The sequence below is a fragment of the Petromyzon marinus genome, chromosome 59 (assembly GCF_048934315.1).
Source record: "Petromyzon marinus isolate PM22_M1 ecotype Great Lakes invasive population chromosome 59, UKy_Petmar_22M1.pri1.0, whole genome shotgun sequence".
In the NCBI taxonomy this organism is placed as follows: Eukaryota; Metazoa; Chordata; class Hyperoartia; order Petromyzontiformes; family Petromyzontidae; genus Petromyzon; species Petromyzon marinus.
In genome coordinates this window covers 6,708,440-6,735,659 of record NC_133725.1, presented here as the reverse complement: position 1 = coordinate 6,735,659, position 27,220 = coordinate 6,708,440, and the positions used below count along the sequence as shown (strand labels likewise).

General features: G+C 52.0%; 1 protein-coding gene across 2 annotated transcripts in view; it reads left to right on the top strand.

Annotated features, from left to right (window-relative positions):
- WDR47 (WD repeat domain 47) overlaps positions 1–13,961 on the top strand; it is a 59,986-nt gene extending 46,025 nt beyond the window's left edge. For both annotated transcript variants that reach the window (XM_032976417.2, XM_032976416.2), the window contains exons 14-19: positions 2,494–2,648; positions 6,214–6,383; positions 7,266–7,436; positions 8,803–8,934; positions 10,041–10,262; positions 11,006–13,961. In XM_032976417.2, coding sequence (XP_032832308.2) covers positions 2,494–2,648; positions 6,214–6,383; positions 7,266–7,436; positions 8,803–8,934; positions 10,041–10,262; positions 11,006–11,148 — 993 coding nt within the window. In that variant the 3' untranslated portion in view covers positions 11,149–13,961. The remainder of the gene's footprint in view (positions 1–2,493; positions 2,649–6,213; positions 6,384–7,265; positions 7,437–8,802; positions 8,935–10,040; positions 10,263–11,005) is intronic.
- Positions 13,962–27,220: the final 13,259 nt, after the last annotated feature.

Genomic DNA, 27,220 nt, shown 5'->3' with positions numbered 1-27,220 from the left:
TGTGTGTGTGTGAGTGTGAATATACTCGCTGTGTGTGTGTGAGCGTGAATATACTCGCTGTGTGTGTGTTCATGTGCATGAATATTCCCGATTGTCCATGTGCGGAGAGCGGTAGCGCAGCGGTTAGCGCGCCGTGCTACGAACCCGGGCTATGGCCCGAGTTCGATTCCCGCTCACGACCTGAGTCTCCCCTAGGTCGACTCAGGCTTAAATCAGTACCTGGTGCGGTGTGTGAACATCGACACTGGGGAAGGCGACCGGGCGTCGTGCAGGCCACACAACAGCCCCCTCGTGTGCCGTGGCACCCTTAATAGGCGCTACTCTCTAAACAGCACTTGCCCCAACAGTCTGTTGAGGCTACATGGGGGATCTTTGTCTTCATGTTAACTACCTCGCCTGGCATGCAGGAGGATCGTGGGTTCCATCCCGACCCTGACGCCTGTTTTATATTTGGAGTTTGCGTGTCTCTCTCTCCCCACGTTTGCGTGGATTTTTCTCCGCGTCCTCAACATTTAGAGTCAATGTGACACATTTAGAATGTTTGGCAGCTGCTCTAAATGTGCACGTGGTGATGACGACGATGGATACACCTCTTGGTTGAGCTATCGCCCGTAATGGCCAGGTCGCTTCTGTGACAAAATCAAAAAGCTTTACGGCTCAGCGAGCACTTGCCTGGCAAATTAAAAATGTTTTTAATCGTTTTTAGTCTTAATACCCTCGCGTAAGGGCACAGGGCCTGGCAGTACAGCAAGCATGTTCGCAGACCGCCGACTGCCGCCCCGGCTGTGAAAGCGCTGCCGGGTGTGTGCGTGTGTGTCTGTGTGCGTGTGTGTCCGTGTGCGTGTGTGTCCGTGTGCGCGTGTGTCTGTGTGCGTGTGTGTCTGTGTGCGTGTGTGTCTGTGTGTGTGTGGGGTGGGGAGCGGTAGTGTAGCGGTTAGCGCACTGCGCTACGAACCCGGCGACCTGGGTTCGATTCCTCCTCAGGCCAACGCCAGCGACGATTATCTGAACTGGTCCTGGGCCTCCCCTAGGTGGGCTCAGCCTCAAATGAGTACCTGGCGCGGTGTGTAAACATCGTCACTGGGGAGACAAAGGCGGTCGGGCGTGGTGCTGGCCACCCACCCCCTCGTGTGCCGTGCCGACACCTTTATAGGTGCTCGCTAACAGCACTTGCCCCAACAGTCTGTTCAGGCTATACGGGGGATCTTTGTCTTTGTTTGTCTTTGTGCCTGTGTGCGCACGTCACTGGTGTGCGTGTGTGTGTGTGCGTCACCGGTGTGTGTGTGTGTGTGTGCGTCACCGGTGTGCGTGTGTGTGCGTCACCGGTGTGTGTGTGTGTGCGTCACCGGTGTGTGTCTGTGTGTGTGTGCGTCACCGGTGTGTGTGTGTGTGTGCGTCACCAGTGTGCGTCACCGGTGTGCGTCACCGGTGTGCGTGTGTGTGTGCGTCACCGGTGTGCGTGTGTGTGTGCGTCACCGGTGTGCGTGTGTGTGTGCGTCACCGGTGTGTGTGTGTGCGTCACCGGTGTGTGTGTGTGTGTGTGCATCACCAGTGTGTGTGTGTGTGTGTGTGCGTGCGTCACCGGTGTGTGTGTGTGCGTCACCGGTGTGTGTGTGTGTGTGTGCATCACCAGTGTGTGTGTGTGCGTGTGCGTGCGTCACCGGTGTGTGTGCGTGTGCGTCACCGGTGTGTGTGTGTGTGCGTCACCGGTGTGTGTGTGCATCACCAGTGTGTGTGTGCGTGCGTCACTGGTGTGTGTGTGTGTGCATCACCAGTGTGTGTGTGTGTGCGTCACCGGTGTGTGTGTGTGTGTGCGTCACCGGTGTGTGTCTGTGTGCGTCACCGGTGTGCGTGCGTGTGTGCGTCACGTGTGTGCGTGTGTGTGTGTGCGTCACCGGTGTGTGTGTGTGTGTGTGTGCGTCACCGGTGTGTGTGTGTGTGTGTGCGTCACCGGTGTGTGTGTGTGTCTGTGTGCATCACCGGTGTGCGTGTGTGTGTGCGTCACCGGTGTGCGTGTGTGTGTGTGCGTCACCGGTGTGTGTGTCTGTGTGCGTCACCGGTGTGTGTGTCTGTGTGCGTCACCGGTGTGTGTGCGTGTGCGTCACCGGTGTGCGTGTGTCTGTGTGTGTGTCACCGGTGTGTGCGTGTGTGTCTGTGTGTGTGCGTCACCGGTGTGTGTGTGTGTGTGCGTCACCGGTGTGCGTGTGTCTGTGTGTGTGTCACCGGTGTGTGCGTGTGTGTCTGTGTGCGTGCGTCACCGGTGTATGTCTGTGTGTGTGTGTGTGTGCGTGCGTCACCGGTGTGTGTGTCTGTGTGTGTGTGTCTGTGTGTGTGTGCGTCACCGGTGTGTGTGTGCGTGTGTGTGTGTGTGTGTGCTCGCTAACAGCACTTGCCCCTACAGTCTGTTACAGGCTATATGGGGGATCTTTATCTTTGTCTTTGTGTGTGTGTGCGTCACCGGTGTGTGTGTCTGTCTGTGTCCGTGCTCGCCAGGAGCGCGACGACCGCCCGTTTGTGGCGGTGACGACGCTGGAGGATGCGCAGGCGGTGCGCGCCGTCGCCTTCCACCCGGGCGGGCAGCTGTACGCCGTCGGCTCCAACTCGAAGACGCTGCGTGTGTGCGCCTACCCAGACTCCTTCTCCTTCCGGTACCACACGCAAGCACGCACGCGCACGCACACACACACACGCACACGCACGCACACGCACACACGCACACACACGCACGCACACGCACACGCACGCACACACGCACACACGTACACGCACACACGCACGTACACGCACACATGTACACGCACGCACACACGTACACACACGCACACGCACGCACACACACGCATACACGCACACACGCGCACACGCACGCACACGCACACACACACGCACACGCACGCACACACACACACATACAGACAGCCACACACGCACACAGACACATACAGACAGCCACACACACACAAAGACACATACAGACAGCCACACACATACACACAACAACAACAACCGCCATTCGCCACTAAGTGGCGGTGACGTCACCACGACGCTTGTGCCAGGCCATGTGCACCTTGAGGCCACGTGAAGTGTCGAACGCCTGCTGGCAGGAGGTCACGGGGCAGACCCGGGTGCCACGGGTCGACTGACTGAGATGACTGGCTGGTGCACCACCTGTGCCCCCTACTGTGCCAACCTGCTGTGCTTTAGCCACCCGGCGCTCCGCTCGTTGTTGTGAGCGTCGCTCCTCCGCCCTCCGTTGTTGTTGGAGGGCGACTGCCTCCAACTGCCCAGTAGCGTCCTTCACGAGCCTCCTCCACAGAGGTCGATCTTGACACCGCTGGTACCGGTCATCGGCAAGTCCACTCAGCTCCACGTCCTCCTGTACCACATCACTCCATCTCTTCTCTAGCCCGTGCCGCGCCCGTTTAGCCCCCTCGATCCGGCCGAACAAAAGCTGTTTCGGCATGCGGTGGCTGGGCATGCGGGCTACATGACCCAGCCAACGCAGCCTTGCCTGCCGGAGGAGCTCACCGATGGGACCATGCCCAGATCTTTCAAGGATTTGTGAGCTCCTCACACAATCCAGCCTGGTTAAACCCAGGATGGATCGTAGGCAGGCCAGCCTAAATGTTTCTAACCGGCGAAGATGTTCCATTAGGGAGGTCCACGTTTCGCAAGCGTAGAGAAGGGAGGGGATGATCGTGGCCGAGAAGACCTGAAGCTTAGTGCGGAGTGACAGACCAGGTAGCTTCCACACAGCGTTACGCAACCAATGAAAAGATATTGCCGCTCGACTGATTCGGAGTGAGACACACACACATGCACACAGACACATAGAGAGAGCCACACATACACACACAGACAAAGACACATACAGACAGCCACACACACACATACACACACAGACAAAGACACATACAGACAGCCACACACACACATACACACATACAGACAAAGACACATACAGACAGCCACACACACACACATACACACACACAGACAAAGACACATATGACAGCCACACACACACACAGACAAAGACACATACAGACAGCCACACATATACACACACACAGACAAAGACACATACAGACAGCCACACACACATACACACACACACACATACACACAGACAAAGACACATACATGCAGCCACACACATACACACACATACACACAGACAAAGACACATACAGACAGCCACATATACACACAAACAAAACACATACAGACAGCCACACATACAGACAGCCACACACACATACACACACACACATACACACAGACACATACATGCAGCCACACATACACACATACATACACACACACAGACAGCCACACATATACACAGACAAAGACACATATAGACAGCCACACAAAGATAAAGATCCACCATATAGCCTTAACAGACTGTAGGGGCAAGTGCTGTTAGCGAGCACCTATGAAGGCCGGAACGGTACACGAGGGGGTGGGTGGCCAGCACCACGCTCGACCGCCTTTGTCTCCCTAGTCGCGATGTTTACACACTGCACCAGGTACTCATTTGAGGCTGAGTCGAACTAGGGGAGGCCCGGGACCGGTTCAGATAATCGTCACTGGTGTTGGCCGTGAGCGGGACTCGAACCCGGGTCGCCAGGTTCATAGCGCAGAGCGCTAACCGCTACATTATCGCTCCCCAGCCACATACACACACACATACACACAGACAAAGACACATACAGACAGTCACACATACACACACACAGACAAAGACACATACAGGCAGCCACACATACACACACACACACAGACAAAGACACATACAGACAGCCACACATACACACAGACAAAACACATACAGACAGCCACACATACACACACAAAAAGACACATATAGACAGCCACACATACACACAGACATACACACACAAAAAGACACATACAGACAGCCACACATACACACACACAGGCAAAGAGACATACAGGCAGCCACCAAGGCCGTAGCCATGGAGTCAACATTGGGGGGTACCCAAATCTTCCAGGGTGTCTGGGGGTCCCAACCCAGAAAAATATCTACATTTGAAAACTCATTTCCTGCCTAAAATATAAAAAAATTCACTAACAAATGGGATGGACTTTTTATTTATTGTTTACAATAATGTCTAATAGTGTATTGTATTACATTGCTCTGTTTTTATTTTTTTCAATTTCGTGTTTCATTGTATGTAATGGCAGAGATTAGGGATTAATACAGTACAACCATAACCACAATCATATAAACAGAAATCTATGCATTGATTTATATGAAGACAAGCCCAGATATCATGGCCAAAGTTGATCAAATTGTTGTTTGTATTTACATAGCATAGCAATTATTTATTTTTATAGCAATATATGGGGGGGGGGGGGGGGCATTTTGAGCATATTTGAATATTGGGGGGGATGTGTCCCCCCCAATATAAATATATAAATATATAGTAAAACCTTGGATTGCGAGTAACTTGGTCTGCGAGTGTTTTGCAAGACGAGCAATTTTTTTTAAATAAATATTAATTTGATAAACGAGCGAGGGTCTTGCAATACGAGTAGTAGTACGTATAGACGCTTTGTCTGCCGAGCGTCACGTGATCACAACTGATGTACGAGTGCTTTGATATACGAGTGCTTTGGATTACAAACGCGTTTCCGGAACGAATTATGCTCGCAATCCAAGGCTTTACTCTATTACAATTACGGCCTTGACAGCCATACACACGCACGCACACAAAGATGGCCACAGAAACATAACATACCCGTTCCCGCCATTCACCACGAAGTTCCGCCTGTGCCAGTCCAGGTGCACTTTGAGGCCACGTGAAGTGACGGGGCCTTGCTGCTGTCAACGGGACAGACCCTGCAGGTGCTAATGGGTTGATTAACTGAGATGAATGGCTGATGCACCAGCTGTACCGCCTACTGTGCCAACTTACACACTTGACTCTCACTCCCAAAGGCAAAGATAAAGGTGCCCCCGTACAGGGTTAGCGGGCTGTTAGCGAGCAACTATGAAGCCCGGCACGGCACACGAGGCGGTGGGTGGCCAGCAGCACCACGCCCGACAGCCTTTGTCTCCCCAGTGGCGATGTTCACGACACACCGCACCGGGCGCGCGTGCACGCTCGCCGACAACCCTTGCCCCGATGGGTCCGTTGAGGCTGTACGGGGTGGGGCGGTGGTGCTGGATCTTTGTGCGTGCAGTGACGACCAGGAGGTGCGCGCCCCAGCCGTGCGCTTCAAGCGCAACAAGCACCACAAGGGCTCCATCTACTGCGTGGCATGGAGCCCACGCGGGGACCTCCTGGCCACCGGCTCCAACGACAAGTGTGTCAAGGTGCTGCCCTTCAGCGCCGACACCTGCAACGCCGTGGGTACGTGGCACGCACGCACGCACGTTGGGACGCGCGCGGTTCGCGCAGGTAGGGCCCATTGAGCTACGTTGCGCTTTTGCAGAAGCGACCTGTCCACAAGTAGTTCAACGAAGTGGCTTATCGTCATCATCATCATCATGTAGGAATTTATAGGAGCAGCCAAATAATCGAAACGTATATTCTTTTGGTCTCTCGGTAAAGCCACGTAGATAGAAAAATCATAAAAAAAATATCACGACGTTCCGATCGCAACAGAAGCAGTCGTCATCCGGTGACGATTGCTTGAGTTGCGATCGAAATGTCGTGATATTTTTTTTATTATTTCTATCTACGTGGCTTTACGGAAAGACCCAAAGAGTATGAATTCCTGCAGTCACGAAAGCTTTAAGTCAAGATTTAATCTAAACGTATGTTGTTTCTACAGACTCATAGACCCATACAGACCCACTAAGACCCACAGGGACCCATACTCAAAGAGACTCATAGAGACCCAGAGACATCCAGAGACTCGTATAGAACTGTAGAGACCCACAGAGACCCACAGAGACCCATAGAGACCCATAGAGACCTATACTAAAACAAACAAAAAAAACTTGACGGGTAAGGCTCACTGAGCGAATATAGAGCTCTTTTTGTAGAAACGACCTGGCCACAAATGACAGGTCAACGAAGTGGCTTAGCATCACGTGTACATTTATAGCAGCCAAATACTTTACAAGCACGTTTCTAAATGTGGGGGGGAAAAAAACGGAGGACCCGGAGAAAAATCCACGCGACCACGGGGAGAGAGACGCGCAAACTCCAATTATACGGGGTCGGGATCGAACCCACGACCTCCTGCATACCCTCTCACCCACCCTCCCCCACCTCCCACCACCCCAGGGCCTGACCTGGAGTTCAGCATGCACGACGGGACCATCCGTGACCTGGCGTTCCTGGAGACGCCCGACAGCGGCGCTCCCGTGCTCGTGAGCGCGGGAGCCGGCGACTGCAACATCTACACCACGGACTGCCGGGCCCGCCAGGGCCTGCACGCGCTCAGCGGGCATACGGGTACGTGCCGACGGGCACACGGTTTACTAGCGAACCGCGCGGCTGACTCGCGAACCGTTAACTCGCGAACTGTCCGTGCGTGCGCGCATGCCCCGTGTGTGTGTGTGTGGTGTGTGTGTGGTGTGGTGTGTGTGTGGTGTGTGTGTGGTGTGTGTGTGTAGTGTGTGTGTGTGTGGTGGTGTGTGTGTGTGGTGTGTGTGGTGTGTGTGTGTGTGTGTGTGTGTGTGGTGTGGTGTGTGTGTGGTGTGTGTGTGGTGTGTGTGTGTGGTGTGTGTGTGGTGTGGTGTGGTGTGTGTGGTGTGTGTGTGTGTGGTGTGTGTGTGGTATGGTGTGTGGTGTGTGTGTGGTGTGTGGTGTGTGTGGTGTGTGTGTGTGGTGTGTGTGTGGTGTGGTGTGTGTGTGTGTGGTGTGTGTGTGGTGTGTGTGGTGTGTGTGTGTGGTGTGTGTGTGTGGTGTGTGTGTGGTATGGTGTGTGTGTGTGTGGTGTGTGTGTGTTTGGTGTGTGGTGTGTGTGTGGTATGGTGTGTGTGTGTGTGGTGTGTGTGTGTGTGTGGTGTGTGTGTGTGTGGTGTGTGGTGTGTGTGTGGTGTGTGTGTGTGTGGTGTATGTGTGTGTGGTTGTGTGTGTGGTGTGTGTGTGTGTGGTGTGTGTGTGGTTGTGTGTGTGTCTGTGTGGTGTGTGGTGTGTGTATGTGTGTATGTGGTGTGTGTGTGTGGTGTGTGTGTGTGGTGTGTGTGTGGTGTGTGTGTGTGTGTGTGTTTTGTGTGTGTGGTGTGTGTGTGTGTGTGGTGTGTGTGGTGTGTGTATGTGTGTATGTGGTGTGTGTGTGTGGTGTGTGTGTGTGGTGTGTGTGGTGTGTGTGGTTTGTGTGTGTGTGTATGTATGTGTGTGTGTGTGTGGTGTGGTGTGTGTGGTGTGTGTGTAGTGTGTGTGTAGTGTGTGTGTGTGGTGTGTGTGTGTGGTGTGTGTGGTGTGTGTGTGTGTGTATGTATGTGTGTGTGTGTGTGTGGTTGTGTGTGTGGTGTGTGTGTGTGTGGTGTGTGTGTGGTGTGTGTGTGGTGTGTGTGTGGTGTGTGTGTGGTGTGTGTGTGTGGTGTGGTGTGTGTGGTGTATGTGTGTGGTGTGTGTATGTGGTGTGGTGTGTGTGTGTGTGGTATGGTGTGTGTGTGGAGTGTGTGTGGTGTGTGGTGTGTGTGTGGTGTGTGTGTGTGGTGTGTGGTGTGTGTGGTGTGAAATTGCGGTGACTCATTGGGGAGACGGCATGGCGCTGGCCATCCAAACCCCCCGCTCGTGCGCCGCGCCTCGCTGACAGCACTTGCCTCCAACGGACTTATTAAGGCTCCACGGGGGACCTTTGTCTTTGCAGGCCACGTGCTGTCGCTGTACGCGTGGGCCGGCTGGCTCGTGGTGTCCGGGGCGCAGGACAAGACCATCCGCTTCTGGGACCTGCGCGTGCCCTCCTGCGTCAGCGTCGTGGGCACCGCCCTCTCCGGCTCCGGTAACGGCGCCGCCGGACAGCCGGCAGCCTCCGTCCGCCCCTACCGCTGACCCCTGACCGCCCCTCCGTTCCGCCGTGTCCGCACCACCGCGCTCCCTCCGGCTCCGTAGCGGCCGTGCCGCACGTGGTTACCAGGCAGCGTGGAACGACCGCGGTCGCGTGCCGGGTGGGGTAAAGCGTGGCCACGCGGGGAGCACCTTTGTTCTATGCGCAAGCGCGCGTAGCGGGGAGCGGCGGTGCAGCGGTTAGCGCCGCGCTGCGGCTACGAAGCTCGTGACGCGGGTTCGATTCCCGCTCGCCGCCAACGCCGGTGACGATTGTTTGAACCGGTCCTGGGCCTCCCCTAGGTCGACTCAGCCTCAAATGAGTACCTGATGCGGCGTGTAAACATCGTCACTGGGGAGACAAAGGCGGCCGGCCGTGGTGCTGGCCACCCACCCCCTCGCGTGCCGTCTCGGCCTTCATAGGTGCTGCTCGCTAACAGCACTTGCCCCTACAGTCTGTTACAGGCGACACGGGGACGGGGGGGGGCGTGTTTGTGTGTGTACATGCCCAATCACCGCAAGCCCAATCGAGGGGGCTAAACGGGCGCGGCACGGGCTAGAGAAGGGATGGAGTGACGTGGTACAGGAGGACGTGGAGCTGAGTGGACTTGCCGATGACCGGTACCAGCGGTGTCAAGATCGGCCTCTGTGGAGGAGGCTCGTGAAGGACGCTACTGGGCAGTTGGAGGCAGTCGCCCTCCAACAACAACGGAGGGCGGAGGAGCGACGCTCACAACAACGAGCGGAGCGCCGGGTGGCTAAAGCACAGCAGGTTGGCACGGTAGGGGGCACAGGTGGTGCATCAGCCAGTCATCTCAGTCATCTCAGTCAGTCGACCCGTGGCACCTAGTCCTGCCCCGTGACCTCCTGCCAGCGGGCGTTCGACGCTTCACGCGGCCTCAGGGTGCACATGGCCTGGCACAAGCGTCGCGGTGACGTCACCGCCACTTTAGTGGCGAATGGCGGCGGCTGTTGTTGTTGTTGTTGTTGTTTACACGCGGTGTCCCCTCCCCTCGCCTTTGCGCGCGGGCGCGCGCGCGGGCGATGCTCCGTGGGCGGCAGCGGGCAGCGCGGTGGCGGCCGTCGCCGTGGACCCGAGCGGGCGCCTGCTGGCGGCGGGCCTGGAGGACAGCAGCTGCGTTCTCTACGACGTGCGGGGCGGCCGCGTCGTGCAGCTCTACCGCCCGCACGCCGCCGACGTGCGCTCCGTTCGCTTCTCGGGCGGTGCGCACTACCTGCTCACCGGCTCCTACGACGGGCGCGCCATGCTCACCGACCTGCAGGGTGAGCGGCGGCTGCTGGGGCGGCGGTGGTAATGGGGCCGCGGGAACGGCACCCGAAGTGGCCACCCCAACTCGTTGGTTTGGTCGAATGTGTCGTAGAGCCCTGATGTGAACATTGCAGAGCCTGACTATGTTTTGAGGATGGTGGTGATCATGAAGGCGATGTCGAATGATGACGATCGTGGGTTATCATCAAGAAGATGTCGAACGATGACGATCGTGGGTTATCATCAAGGCGATGTCGAATGATGACGATCGTGGGTTATCATCAAGGCGATGTCAAATGATGACGATCGTGGTTATCATCAAGGCGATGTCGAATGATGACGATCGTGGGTTATCATCAAGGCGATGTCGAATGATGACGATCGTGGTTATCATCAAGGCGATGTCGAATGATGACGATCGTGGGTATCATCAAGGCGATGTCGAATGATGACGATCGTGGGTATCATCAAGGCGATGTCAAATGATGACGATCGTGGGTATCATCAAGGCGATGTCGAATGATGACGATCGTGGTTATCATCAAGGCGATGTCGAATGATGACGATCGTGGTTATCATCAAGGCGATGCCGAACGATGATGAGGCGACGGCGATGAGGATGGTTGTTATCATGAAGGCGATGTGGAATCATGATGGTGATGGTGGTTATCATGTAAGAGATGCCAAATCATGATGCTGATTGATGATGGTAATGGGATGACTCCCCCCCCTCCACCACCTCCGCCTATACCCCCAGGGGATCTGACGAAGCCGCTGCCCGTCACGGTCGCGGCCGAGCACACGGACAAGGTGATCCAGTGCCGGTGGCACCCGGAGGACCTGGCCTTCCTCAGCTCGTCCGCCGACAGGACCGTCACCCTGTGGGCCTACAGGGGATAACCAACTAGTCGGGGCGGCGGGGGGGGGGGGGGGCGGCTTCAACGGGGATCGACCAATCACGGAGCAGTGGTGACAGCGGAGATAGACCAATTACAGGCCAGGGATTTTGGAGGTGGACCGATTGTTGGGCGGCATCACCGGGAATGGGCCAATCGCGAGGCAGCGGCCCGTTGGGGTGATGGAACGAATGACGGAGCGGGATAACCTAGGATAAACTATTTTTTCATTTTACCAGTTAAGGCCTGTTTCAAAAGTGACCTGAACGATGTGGCCCTAAGCGCACGTTGATTCTAAATGTGGAGGGAAACACAGGAGGCCTCAGAAAAATCAACGCGACCACAAGGAGAGAGAGAGACATGCAAGCTCCAAATATACAGCAGGCGTCCGGGTCGTGCATACCAGGCGAGTTGGTTAACACCTCACCATCGTGGTACCTGAGACGGACCAATTGGTGAACGGAGCCCTCGGGGATAAACCAATCATGGAGTAGAATGGACCAGTGATGGTCGGTGGGGGAGGGAAGTATTTGAGAAAAGGTCAATCGCTGGAGAGTACGTCGGTGAGGATAGACCAATCACAGTGGCGGTAACTCGTGGGAGGGAACAAGCCAATCGGTGGAGAGTACCCCGGTGAGGATAGACCAATTACAGTGGCGGTAACTCGTGGGAGGGAACAAGCTAATCGGTGGAGAGTACACCGTAAGGACAGACCAATTTCAGTGGCGGTAACTCGTGGGAGGGAACAAGCCAATCGGTGAAGAGTACACACCGTAAGGATAGACCAATTACAGTGGCGGTAACTCGTGGGAGGGAACAAGCCAATCGGTGGAGAGTACCCCGGTGAGGATAGACCAATTACAGTGGCGGTAACTCGGAGGGAGGGAACAAGCCAATCGGTGGAGAGTACCCCGGTGAGGATAGACCAATTACAGTGGCGGTAACTCGTGGGAGGGAACAAGCCAATCGGTAGGTCAGCACCCGCGAGGGAGAGAGACCAGTCATGGGAGGGCGGCCGCCCCGGTTGACCGCGTCGCGACGCTCCGAGTGAACCCCCCCCACCGCGTCGCGCCCCGCGAATCCCTCACTTCCTCGACCGATTTATCTTTCAACGACGCCTCAAGGCAAAATAGCGACGTCGCGTCGAGCTGAGGGCGGAAGCAAAGGCTGCCGTCAACCGTTCGGTCCCACCTGCGTCCGCGCTTGACTCACGGCAGCCGCGTCGGAAGTGTCACCGACCTCGTAAGGAGCCGACGGCCGACTTAACCCTGCAGTTAACCCTTCCCCATTCCGATGGCGTGCACGTACGGTGATGTCCTCCGCCAGTTTTCAGAGGGGGGGCGGGGGGTGCCCACTTTCGCCTTCAAGGTATCACGAGTGTGAGCGAGGGCCGCCACACATTTGAAACCATTGATGATGATGACGACGACGATGATGACGACGACGATGACGACGACGATGATGACGACGACGCCGCAGGGTGATTTCACTCTTGAGTGTCAGGGGCCGCACTAAAGGCCACCAGGGGCCGCTGGTGGTCCGCGTGGCCTTGCAATGAAGAACACCGGTCGTGCGTTTTTCTCCTGATGCCATGCCGACGAAGTTCACGCGAATATGAACTTCATCGGTACCCATGGCTTCCACAAGGGCCACGCGGGAGAGATCGGCGTGTGGCAAAGCGTTGGCGCCGGCCATCGTGGAGTGCGGCAGTCGTGCCGCTACGGTTCCCCGCGGCGAGTGACGACGCCTTTAAAAACAACGGCGCCAACCACTGCGCCTCTCTAATTAAGATCAACGCCGAGATTCAGCGGTGAACGGGGACCCCCTCCCCCCCCCCCCCCCCCCCCCCACACACACACGCATTGCCTGCCACAGACGTCTCGGAACGGGGAAAGGGTCTAAAATAACTCTTAATCTCCATCCTTCGATGGACTGCAGCAAAGCACAAACACACACACACACACACACGCACGGGGCGATCAACTCGAGATGAAACGAATCGCATAGTTGCGGGAAACCGACATCGCGACGATCGTTGAGGGTGTTGTATCGTGAACAAAATTGATATCGCGGCCGCCGCCTGGTGCACACCATTCCGTCAACACGCCCGCCAGTCTCTGTATGTGCAGTCGGTTCTCCTGTTGCTACCACGTAGTTTTCAAAACGCGATGAATGTATCGGGGGGGGGAGGAGGGGACGCATTGTTTTATAACGCGGATGCGAATCGGATAGAACGTGCTCGAGCGAACGGAGCTACGTCGCAGCGCGAGTAGGAATCGGCGGCCGTGCGGCTGCCTCGGCGTGGCGCCGTGACGCAAGGCATTGGGATGCTGCTGGATGCTTCTAGATGCTCGCCACGCGCCTCGGTCCTTGTTCGGCCTGCGTCTCGCATCTCGCGCTTTGCCCCCTGCATTGCGTGTTATTTATTACAACGCGATTTTCACCGTCACGCGGCGTTCTTCAGCAGCGCCGACTGCTCCCGCGCCATCGGAGGAACACGACTGTAATATATATACTCACTCGGCAGCAGCTGCCGCTCGCCGTTTCCGCGGGCTCCACCGATCGGGGGGCATCCCGAAGCGGCCGCGCTCGCCTGCGCGCGTTTAAGTGTTCGTATTTAATGTTGCAATATTTAAAGCGGCCGTTTTATTTCTTGGCGTGGCGTGGCGTGTCGTGGCGTGTGTTTGTCGTGCCCGCGACGCCCTTCCTTCCTGTGCTGTGGTTGTTGAGCGGTTACGGCAGCGATCGATCGACGGCAGGCGCGTCCGCGTCCGCGCGCGCGCAGGGTTCGAATAAACGAGAGGGGTGCCGGCCTTCGCCTTGCGTGCGGTGCCTCGTGCCCAACGAACGCGGAGTTTGGTGGAGAGGGGGGGGTGGGGAGTTTCACGCCACCTCCTTACACGGTCTGAGCCCCAAGCTACCACCCCCCCCCCTCTCTCTCCCACACTGCGTACCCCCCAATTAGCGCGATACGTTGCGAAAGAAGTTCAGCGTACGTATGTACGTACGTGCCGGTGCCACGCCGGGTCCACCTTTCGGGTTAGCGTTAAGGGCTGGGGCGGCTCGGAGGTCAGAGTGGCTGAGCTGGCACGACCGAGGTCAAATGGTAACAGGCCGTCTGGAAACCCACTGTGGTCTGTGCTGCTGCGACGGAGGAGTAGGAGGGACATTGACGCTGCACGAACGCTCTGCTGAAGCCCTCCCGTCGTAACTAACGACACTACAAGCAACTTTATTTTACCAGGGTAAGGCCCACTCGGCTATCCATGTAGCGCTCTTGTTCAGAAGTGATCTGGCCACAAACGACCGCTCGACAAAGTGTCTTTTTCACCTGGAAATTTATAGTTGTGGCCAACCACTCTGAATGCGTGACGCTGAAAAACCGAAGGGCCGTGGAGAAATATCTACGCGGACCACCGCGAGGGCTGAGAGAGACGCGCAAACTCAAATTACACAGGCGTCGGGATGGAACCCCATGACCTCCTGCATACCAGGCGAGGGAGCTGACATCTCGGCACCATGGCCAGCAGATCTCGCAAGTGGCATTTGGCTCCTAAATACATCGCTGCTACTGCTGCCGCCATCAACCTCAAGGACAGATTAGAACCGCCGAGGTGTTTGGATACAAATTTGGATCTTCAGCAACTTCCTGGGATTAAGATGAAAGTGCAGCGAGTCGGTGGTCTCAGTCAGGCCACCAATGGTCGCACACACACAATAAGTAATATTTTTTTAAACTTACTTTTTAAAAAAAAACACGCTTTAATGAAATGTACCCTACTCGTAATGGCAGAACTCCACGACTCCAGGAAGTGGCCCCGAAGCTTGCCACAACGTAAGGGGGCCGTGGTCATTTACAGCCAACGTCAGTTGAGCGTGGACAATTAGACCCAAGCCGAAATATAACATTAAAAATAATGTTTAAAAATATATCGTATTTTTTTATGATAGAATATAGTATTGTCATCAGTGAGACGTAAGTATATCAAGTTTGCAGTCGATACCACATTGGGAAGTGGGTTAAAATTGAGTTACAAGATTTGAGGATACAACAACAACAGGCAGAGTTAGTTAATACAAAGCATGTAAAGTAAAAGTTAACATTACAGTTCTTTCAATTTCATTCTCCACTGGATTAACGTCAATTCCAGCTGTGATGATTTCCAAAATATGTCCCGCGACGAACATTCTGCTGATGTACAAAGCGCGTGGGAAAGTGCGTGCCTCTAACCGTGTGGACCAGAGGGTGGCTATTTCCATTATTTGTTAAGTCTTATTAGAACGACTAAAAGTTTAACTTTTATTTCTAACAATCTGGCCATCGCCCGATGAAGCCGTTTGTAATCGGCAGTGAAACGTCGTCGTTTACCTCGTATTGTAATTGTCGCGGGTGAATATAATTAATGTTTTATCTTAAAATAAATTAATAATAATTATTAATAAAGGTATCCAGCCCACGGGCTAAATACTAAACCGGCATGTCACTGGGTCAACGCACCGGGTTTTATGCAGGCTTGTTGATGCCTTGCAGTCGGCGTATGTCCAATTTGGTGTTTGAACATCTTGGCACACCTGCTTTCTCACCGCAACAAAGGGTGTAAAAAGCCTATTGTTATTGTTTTCATCACCCCACAGTCATCACTCAATAACTTATACATAGTGGCTCCACCCGCCTTTTAGTCATAGGGATGAATGTCATGGGTCGAACACCTTTATAGATTTATTTTCAGTCGTTTATAACGAAGATAATACATTCATTTTATTCACTCGCGATTCCTCATGTGAGTGACAAAGCCAACTCCTGCCCCCCCCCCACAAATATAAAAGTTACACTCCTATCAGATGCGGGGTCCACGGTTGCGAGGAGATGTTAACAACCTCGCTTGGTATGCAGGAGGTCGTGGGCGTCGATCCTGACCACAATTCCAGCTGTATATTTGGAGTTTGCGTGTCTCCCCGTGACCGCATGTAAATTTCTGCACATTCTCCCCGTTTTCTCCCTCCACATTTATACTCAACAACATCACGCGTTCAGAGTACTTGGCTTCTGCTGTACATTTCCACGATGAGCCAATTTGTTGCGCTGCCGTTTGTGATAGCCAGGTCGTTGGGGACGGAACACTCAGTGGGAAGGGTTCACCTGAAGTCGCCTCTGACTACCGAGGCGAGCGTGGGTTTGTATTCCCATGTGTGCAGTGTGCCATGAAGAAGGACCATTACCTGAAACGTCCCCTTGTTGTATAATTTCCTTTTTAGGCCACGGTATTTCCAACAAATGGTTTTATTTATATATATCCACAATGACGTTTTGCAGTGGGCAGATCTGAAGTTAATGTGTTATTCATTTGCAATAACGTTTTTATTCCTCCAATAAAAATACGCAAATTTTGGTGGTCAGGGCCTAGTCTAGGGCCCTCGTGTCGACAAAAGAGCCAACGCAGAAGATCTTTTTTTGGGTTTTCATCCTCCACGACGCTTCTCTCATGGCCCACCCTAAACCACATCACCGCACATACCATGGCAGCAGTAGATTTCGCGTGATACCTTGACGCACGAATGGAAAATAAAAAAAACTCTCCGGTAGCTGTGCGGCGACTGTGGTCATCCAGAACAGATTCAGTGCAAGGTCTAAACGAGGCAACAACGCCCCGATCCGCAAATACGAAGGAGGAGACATCACAGCGATACAACAAGTCCGCTGGATCCTGGCGCTGCGGGTATCTGCTGGCTCGGCCACCTGAATGTGACGTTGTGGTACGAAATAAGAAGTCTACTAAACCTATGACAAGCCCTTGCTGCGATGTTTACAGGTGACCATACGTATCATTGGGTAGACATTGGGTAGGGTTACGGGCTCGTATCAATGGGTAGACATTGGGTAGGGTCACGGGCACGTATCAATGGGTAGACATTGGGGGTAGGGTTACGGGCAAGTATCATTGGGTAGACATTGGGTAGGGTCACGGGCACGTATCAATGGGTAGACATTGGGGGTAGGGTCACGGGCAAGTATCAATGGGTAGACATTGGGTAGGGTCACGGGCACGTATCAATGGGTAGACATTGGGCAGGGTCACGGGCACGTATCAATGGGTAGACATTGGGTAGGGTCACGGGCAAGTATCAATGGGTAGACAATGGGTAGGGTCACGGGCAAGTATCAATGGGTAGACAATGGGTAGGGTCACGGGCACGTATCAATAGGTAGACATTGGGTAGGGTCACGGGCTCGTATCAATGGGTAGACATTGGGTAGGGTCACGGGCACGTATCATTGGGTAGACATTGGGGGTAGGGTCACGGGCACGTATCAATGGGTAGACATTGGAGGTAGGGTTACGGGCAAGTATCAATGGGTAGACATTGGGCAGGGTCACGGGCACGTATCAATGGGTAGACATTGGGTAGGGTCACGGGCAAGTATCAATGGGTAGACATTGGGGGTAGGGTCACGGGCAAGTATCAATGGGTAGACATTGGGGGTAGGGTCACGGGCAAGTATCAATGGGTAGTGTCACGGGCACGTATCAATGGGTAGACATTGGGTAGGGTCACGGGCACGTATCAATGGGTAGACATTGGGGGTAGGGTCACGGGCAAGTATCAATGGGTAGACATTGGGGGTAGGGTCACGGGCACGTATCAATGGGTAGACATTGGTCACGAAAGCTTTACGTCAAGATTTTCTCAAGTCTGTTCTTTGTTCATGTTTTTGTGTTTGTTGCGGGTGCACCCGAGTCAAGAGCCGCATGGCTCACAGGGCCATACCTAATGAATGAACTCAACTGAACCTGATCACCCCGAGCTACAGTGGCATTGTCTTAGTACTGTTCGCCTTTTGGCGTTCTCTCGTCTGACACTGGCAGTGAGACAATGCCATTAAAGAAGGCTGCTGTGGCTGGTGTAGGCCAATCAGTTTCAAAGACAATGCCATTTATTACGCAGTGTAACAATGTTTTATTGTTCCTGGGTAGTAAGCGTTATTTCCTAATTGCGTATGCGTCAAAAGAAGAGAAAACGGCTATTATTCCCCACAAACTTTGCTTTTGTGACCAGGACATTTGTATTTTGAAATGTACCTATTTTCCAGAACATTCTAGATAGATTCAGTGCTGAGTAAACTTGGAGTAACTTCTAGAACATTCTAGAACTTTCCAGTACTATAAATAGTAGAATAAATACAGGGGCCTTAAGCCCACCAGTTCAGTTTATTTCCATCTGCCTAAGTGGATACATATCTGCATTTTTCTGAGATGGCACCAATAGGCTGCAAGCATCCGGCAGACGCATTTTGCTCTGTCTGCGGCCAATTTATCAAGACAAGAGCGAAAAAGTTCTCTGTGGAAGCATCTGCTAAGATGTGCGAGGCCTACAAGGCATATTTCGGCATGCCTGTCGGGAATCAAGACAAACCCTGGGCACCTCATTTCACCTGCGAGCAATGCAAAAAAAAAACTCTGCAAGGTAAGATGGATAATTCTTGCTTGGAATTTTACGTTATAAAAATTGTAAAAGTTTAACTTTTTTTTTACAATTTTCAATGTTAGTGAAAAAAATATATCACGTGAAAAATGTTGGGAGAATCTTACACATTAGTCTGCGGTGAAATACATTTATTTTTGTAGTATGGTACAGAAGGGAAAAGAGAGCCATGAAGTTCGCTATCCCAAGAATTTTGCGGGTACCCACTGACCACTCAAGCAACTGCTACTTCTGCATGGTGGACCCTTCCAAACATTGGACTGGCAAGAACGCACCTGCTATCACGTATCCGGACTTTTCTTCATCCATCGCCCCGGTGCCACACTGCCATGAGCTCCCCGTACCCACTCCTCCGGAGAGAGAGAGCAGCCGTCTTTAGAAGAGAGCAGCAAGTCAGAGATCCAGATGACAATTTCAGAGGTGGAGTTGAGAGAAACCCATACTACCCCAACCAAAAAGACCTCAACGACTTGATCAGAGATATTGGTCTCACCAAGTCCAGTGCCGAGCTTTTGACGTCGAGGCTCAAGCAGTGGAACTTGTTGGATGAAAGTGTGCAAGTCGCAGATCAGAGGAAGCGTCACCAACCTTTTTGCAGCTTCTTCACCCGTCAAGATGGGCCTCTGCTTCTGCCACAATGTGACCAGTCTGTTCGAGGCAATAGGAATCGTCTGTAACCAGAATGAGTGGCGCCTCTTCATTGACAGCTCATCCAGGAGCCTCAAAGCCGTGCTGCTCAATAATGGTAACAAGTACCCGTCTCTTCCCCTGGTTCACTCGGTGCACCTCAAAGAGGATTACAACAGCATCAAGACCTTACTGGACGCCTTGAAGTATGATCAGTACGGCTGGGAGGTCATCGGAGACTTCAAAATGGTGGCATTCCTGATGGGTCTCCAAGGCGGTTTTACCAAGTTTCCCTGCTATCTTTGCCTTTGGGACAGCAGGGACACCAAGGCGCACTACCACAGGCGGGCCTGGCCACAGCGGACCGAGTTCTCTGTGGGGAGGAACAACGTCAAGTGGGAGCCACTGGTGGACCCCCGGAAGGTGCTGATGCCACCACTGCACATCAAATCGGGCCTTATGAAACAATTTGTCAGAGCTGTAGATAAGGAGTTGGCAGCCTTCAAGTACCTTCAAGACTTCTTCCCTAAGCTGTCTGAGGCAACGGTCAAAGCCGGTGTCTTCATCGGACCACAGATGAAGAAGATCCTGGAGTGCAATTAATTCCCCAAGAAGCTCACTTGGTAAGGAGAAAGCGGCTTGCAACAGCTTTGTCGCAGTGGTTCGTGGCTTCCTGGGCAATCACAAGGTCGAAAACTATGTGGAGCTGGTTGAGACTCTGGTGAAGAACTACGGCACAATGGGCTGTAGGATGTCCCTCAAAGTCCATGTCCTTGATGCTCATCTTGATAAATTCAAGGATAACATGGGAGCGTACTCGGAGGAGCAAGGCGAGCGCTTCCACCAGGATAGACTGAGACTTTGAACGCCGCTACCAAGGACAGTAGAACGAGATCATGATGGGAGACTACATTTGGGGGCTGATTCGTGAAAGTGATTTACAGTATAATCGTAAATCTCGAAAAAACTACTCCTAAATCTTTTGTAGTAATTTTTGTATTACTTTAGTATAAATACATGTTCATTTTGAGTCATATGTTGTTTTTTTTCTGACTTTATGTGAACGAAAAGGGACAAATTCACCCGTCTTTCTCATTGAAAATAGGTCAATTTCAAAATATCAATATTCTGGTCACAAAAGCAAAGTTTGTGAGGAATAATTGCCATTTTCTATACTTTTTTGGCATAAGCAATTAGGAAATAACACTTACTACCCAGGATCAAAACATTTCATTACATAGTGTTATCAGTGCCATGTGTTATTTCCATGTTCACCGCAAGTACCGTGTGTGATTAATGCAGTGACACGATTCCATGCAAAAGGTTTTCTGTTTGGTGTTTGCTCATCTTAACACAACTCTGTTTTATTGCCTGCAAGGGTAAAACATTTTAAATTCAAAGCTTTCGTGACTGCAGGGATTCATATTCTTGGTTCTTTCGGCAAAGTCACGTGACTTGACCGAAAGAACCAAGAATATGGTAAACACATTCTTATCTTTTTTCACAAAACCAAACACTCAACGCGTCCCGTCGCCATTGGCGACACCGTGTGCGTGTTGTGGCCTTGCGGGGGATCTTTGTCTTTGAAAAATAGTGGGGAGCGGTGGTGCAGCGGTTAGCGCTACGCCGCGCTACAAACCCCACCACCTGTGTTCAATTTCCGTTCACGCTCAACACCGGCGACGATTATCTGAACCGGTTCCTGGGCCTCCCCTAGGTCGACTCAGCCTCAAATGAGTACCTGGTGCGATGTGTAGTAAACATCGCCACTGGGGAGACAAAGGCGGCCGGGCGTGGTGCTGGTCTCCCACCCCCTCGTTTGCTCATAGGAGCTCGCTAGCAGCACTTGCTCAAACAGTCTGTTACAGGCTACACGGAGGATCTTTGTCTTTGCTTAAAAGAAGGGAAAATAAATAATAGGCGACGTTACAGACAATGTTTTACCCTTGCAGACCCTTCTTCACGGCACGTAGGTAAGAGCTGGAGAGCTTGTACTGTGTTGGCACCATGGGGCCTGCTGAGAATCACATACACTCGTGAGCAGTTCGAACAGTGCGCACCTTTTACACGTAAGCCAATATTCCTTCGGGACCTTGCAACTCGTATTCTGCCTTGTTGATGTTCTTGACTTTTTGCCTTGATTGTTGCCGCTGCCTCGGCTGCGGCTGTCACGCGAGTTCCGCTCATTCTCGCATCAGCAGCAGCGTCCGGCGAGCCTCACCAGACGAAGGCGACGCAGCGGTCACCGCTGCGTCGCGCGGCGCTTTCAGACGCGCCATGCCGCAGCAACAGAAACGCTGTTGCTGCTGCTGCTGTGCGGTACAGAGTGGAACAACGCGGACGTACAGAATAATGAACACCTCATTTGAGACCCACACATCATTATCGCACCTCCACCTCAAAGACACCGACTGGTGGAACCATCAATTCACCTACCCATTCAGCCAGTCACTCACTTACCCACTCACTCACCTAACCATGCACCCAGTCACTCACCCAACCACGCACTCATCTACCCATGCACCCACTCAACCACCCACTCACTCACCCACTCACTCACCCAGTCACTAGCCTACCCACTCACTCACCCAGTCACTAACCTACCCAGTCACTCACCTACCCACTCACTCACCCACTTACTCACCCAGTCACTCACCTATCCACTTACCCACTTACTCACCCAGTCACTAACCTACCCACTCACTCACCCAGTCACTAACCTTCCCAGTCACTCACCTACCCACTCACCCACTCACCTACCCACTCACCCAGTGACTCACCCACCCACTCACTCATCTACCCATGCACCTACTTACCCACCCACTCACTTACCCACCCACTCACTCACCCAGTCACTAACCTACCCAGTCACTCACCTACCCACTCACCCACTCACCAACCCACTCACCCAGTGACTCAACCACCCACTCACTCATCTACCCATACAATAACTCAACCACCCACTCACTCACCTACCCACCTACCCACCCACTCAGTCACGCTCTCGTTCGCCACTGGTGGAACCATCGAAAGCATCAGGACGTCAGCAGCAGGTCGAGGCTGCCCTGCATCTCCTTTATAAATGGAAAATGAAAGTCATAACACTGTAGTGCAGTGGTTCTTAACCTGGGTTCGATCGAACCCCAGGGGTTCGGTGAGTCGATCTCAGGGGTTCGGCAGAGCCCCCGCCACGGAGGTCCGGACACACTTGAATTATTGTGTAAATTTGTGATGACACACACGGCCCGCTTGGCCATCACTGGCTGCAGATGATCATGCTACACTGCTTGGCCAATCAGCGCTGTGGGGAATTTAGTGCGTACTCAGTAGTCAACGTGTGACTGTTGTTGTCGTACGTCGTGTGATTTCTTTAATATTTTATCCATACTAACTATGTCGGGCAAAAGAAGAAAGTGGTCGGACGAATATGTACAACATGGATTCTCATGTATCACGGAACGTGATGGGAGTGAGCGTCCTATCTGCATGATTTGCAACGCCAAGTTGAGCAACTCTAGTCTTGCACCGGCAAAACTAAAGGAACACTTCTTGAAGCTGCATGGAGACGGGGAATACAAGAACACAACACTTGCTGAATTCAGGGTGAAGAGAGCCAGATTCGATGAAAGGGCCACTCTGCCTGCTCTTGGATTTGTACCTGTTAACAAACCGATCCTGACAGCATCGTACGAAGTTGCTTACCTGATCGCAAAGCAGGGCAAGCCACACACCATTGGTGAAACACTTGTGAAACCAGCTGCATTAAAGATGGCGAATCTGATACTCGGAACAGCGGCCGAAGGTAAATTATCCCAAATTCCCCTTTCAAATGACACCGTCAGTGACAGAATAGAAGACATGAGTAAAGACATCTTGGCTCAAGTAGTCGCGGATCTGATTTCAAGCCCGGCAAAATTCAGCCTTCAACTCGACGAAACCACAGACGTTTCTGATCTAAGCCAGCTTGCTGTTTTTGTACGCTATGTGAAAGACGACATGATAAAAGAAGAGTTTTTATTTTGTAAGCCTCTTACAACAACAACGAAGGCAGCCGATGTGAAGAAGCTTGTGGATGACTTCTTCAGAGACAACAATCTTTCATGGGATATGGTTTCTGCAGTTTGTACGGACGGAGCTCCAGTCATGCTGGGAAGAAAGTCTGGTTTTGGTGCGCTAGTAAAGGCCGATGCACCACACATCATTGTGACGCATTGTATTCTGCACAGGCATGCGTTGGCAACAAAAACCTTACCTCCAAAAATGGCAGAAGTATTAAAAACTGTGGTGGAATGTGTGAACTATGTGCGAAAAAGTGCTCTGAGGCACCGCATCTTCAGTGAGCTGTGTAAAGAAATGGGCTCTGAATTTGAGGTACTTCTGCTCCATTCTAATATTCGGTGGTTATCCCGGGGACAGGTGCTGAATCGTGTTTTTGCCATGCGTGTGGAATTAGCCCTGTTTTTGCAACAGCACCAACACTGCCATGCAGATTGCTTCAAAAATCCTGAGTTAATTCTCATTTTAGCGTACATGGCTGATATATTCGCAGCTCTCAATCATCTCAATCAGCAGATGCAGGGTAGTGGAGTCAATATAATGGAAGCGGAAGAACACCTGAAGGCTTTTCAAAAAAAGCTACCGTTATGGAAACGACGAACAGAGAACAATAACTTCGCAAACTTCCCGCTTCTGGACGACTGTGCAAGTAAGATCGAAGATGTGTCTGGAATCGGAGATATTTCTGTATCCACGGAACTGAAGCAAACAATTGCCACGCACTTAGATGAGCTTGCAAAGTCTCTCGACGGATATTTCCCTACAAGAGAGTCATATCCAGCATGGGTGAGACAGCCGTTCACGTTTGCTGTTGAAACAGCAGATGTCAATGATGAATTCCTCGACGAAATCATTGAAATTCAGCAGAGCCAGGTTCAACAGCAACTCTTCAGAACAACAACGCTCTCAACGTTTTGGTGTCGACAAATGAACAAGTATCCAGTTATTGCTAAGAAAGCCCTGGATTTTTTTTATACCATTTGTTACAACATATCTTTGTGAGCAATCCTTTTCGAGGATGCTGGACATAAAAACGAAGAAAAGGAACAGACTTTGCTGTGAAAATGACATGAGAGTGGCACTTGCCAAGGTGAAGCCACGCATATCTGAACTGATCTCTCAAAGGCAACAGCAGAAGTCACATTGGTTTCCAGGTATGTAATTTGTTGTGAGTTTATGCATTGTGTTGGTTTTATTCTTTGAACAAGGTAATGTTCATGCACGGCTCATTTTGTGTACCAGTAAAAAACATATCTATGTCTTGAATTTGAAAAAAATCACATTTTATTTTTCACTAAAGAGGGGTTCGGTGAATGCGCATATGAAACTGGTGGGGTTCGGTACCTACAACAAGGTTAAGAACCACTGCTGTAGTGTGATTGTGGTCACGCAAGTACGACTTCGTATCGTACACCGATAGGGGCTACACAGAGACACACAGAGGCTCATAGAGATGCATTAATTATAGATAATCCACAGTAGCGAAAGTGACCATGCAACCCAAACTATGGACAATATAGAAAGCCAATGGAGACACTCACAGAAACAAATATTCGTAAGAGATAACACAGAGACTCATAGATATACAGACCTACAGAAACTCGTAGAGGTAAATTAAAGACAGGCCACAGCCGTGCGACTTTGGCCATGCCACCCAAGCTTTACAGCATATAGCAAACACATCGAGATACGCAGAGACTCGTAGAGATGCAGACCCAGCGAGACTCGTCGGTGTACATTAAATACAAGCGGTGGTAGTGTGATCGTGGCCACGCAGCCCAATCTATGGACCATATATGAAACCCTTACTGCTGACATAGATACAATCTAAACTCGAATCTGTATCGACAACACGCTGGTCTGCGCTCCTACTTCAACGGAGGATGAACAGCGACACGACACGAACTCTCTCTCTGTCTCTCTTTTTTTACGATCAGAGGAAACAAGAAGATGCTAGGGTGTAGTCGGCACTTTGCTTCGTTCATCATTTCGGTTTTTTTGTTCAATGCTTTGCTTTATGTGCCCCCCTTTTTAAATGAAAAATTTCACGAAAGATTTCAAGCTCTGCTCTCGTCCTTCTTACCCCTTCCCTCTCTCTCTACCCTCTCTCTCTACCCCCTCTCTCTACCCCCCCCCCTCTCTACCCCCTCTCTCTCTCTACCACCCCTCTCTCTCTCTATCCCCTCTCTCTACCCCCCCCCCCTCTCTCTACCCCCTCTCTCTACCCCCCTTCTCTACCCCTTCCCTCTCTCTCTACCCCCCCTCTCTACCCCCACTCTCTCTCTACCCCCTCTGTCTACCCCCACTCTCTCTCTCTCTACCCCTCTCTCTACCCCCACTCTCTCTCTACCCCCTCTCTCTACCCCCTCTCTCTACCCCCCCCTCTCTCTCTACCCCCTCTCTCTACCCCCCCTCTCTCTACCCCCTCTCTCTACCCCCTCTCTCTCTCTACTCCCTATCTCCCTCCTCTATGTCTATGTTCCCCCTGTTTTCTATGTAATTGTTTTGTGTCTCTCTGTCGCAGCAGCGGCGGCGGCGGCAGGACCTCCACATTGGCATCGAGTTCCCAGCTGCTGCTGCTGTTTCTGCCACGGTGGCAAAAATGTTACCTCCATCGCCTGGTTCGCAGGAGGTCGTGGGTTCGATTCTGACTGACGACGCCTGTTATATGTTTAAGAGTTTGCAAGTTCTGTATCGCCCCCCAAGTGGACGCGTGTAATTTTCCACGCGTTTGAGAGTATTTCAGCTGCTGCTATAAATTTATCTCCATGATGACGATGAGGTCACTTTTCGTTGAGCTGTCATTTGCGATAGCCATGTGGTCGCTTCTGAAAACGAATAGCTACGTAGCTCAGTGGGGCCTTGCCTGCTATATAAAATGAGGCTCAAGAATTGAGAAACATCGCACTTCTATAATTAATGTAATTATATTTATTGACTTGCTTACGTGATCTATTTTGCACTACAATCGTTTGTTTGTATTGTTTGTAACTTCCTGACCCCCTCCTCCTCCCTCCCTTTGCTGGACATCTGCGTAAAAGAGCTTTATAGCTCATCGGGTTTCTCCTTCTGCAGTCAGCCTGCAAGCGGATGATGCCGACTCCGATGTGGAGTCGACTCCTCTCACCGAGACCGTAACTGTGGAGTCAATATTGGGGGGGGGGGGGGGGCCAAATCTACCAGGGGGTCCCCCCTCTAGAAAAAAATGAACATTTTAAAACTCATTTCCTGCCTAAAATATTTTTAAAAATTCACTAACACATAGGATGGACTCTTTATTTATTTTGTACAATAATGTCTAATAGTGTATTGTATTACATTGCTCTGTTTTTACTTTTTTTACCTTTCTTGTTTCATTGTATGTAATGGCAGAGATTAGGGATTTATAAAGTACCATCATAACCACAATCATATCAACAGAAATCTATTTTATAGCAATATATTGGTGGGGGGGGGAGACATTTTGAGCACATTTGAATATTGAGGGGGATGTGTCCCCCCCAATATATATCATAACTAGCTTTACTACCCGGCTTCGCCCGGGACTTGGATTCACCACGCCCGGCCGCCTTTGTCTCCCCAGTGGCGATGTTGACACACCACACCAGTTACTCGTTTGAGGCTGAGTCGACCTAGAGGAGGCCCAGGACCAGTTAAATAATCGTCACAGGTGGTGGCCGTGAGCGGGAATCGAACTCGGGTCGCCGTGTTCGTAGTGCGGCGCGCTAACCGCTACACCACAATGCGTTACGCTTCCACGTGCGCGGGTCAGGTGACAAATTTGACGTCACAGCTCACTTGCCGTGCAAAAAATCTATGTATTTTTATAATTTTTGCATGGTGCAAAGTCTGGAAAGTACCCACATGGCAAATTTCACGTTTCTTGCATGTCGGGAAGTACGCTAAACATT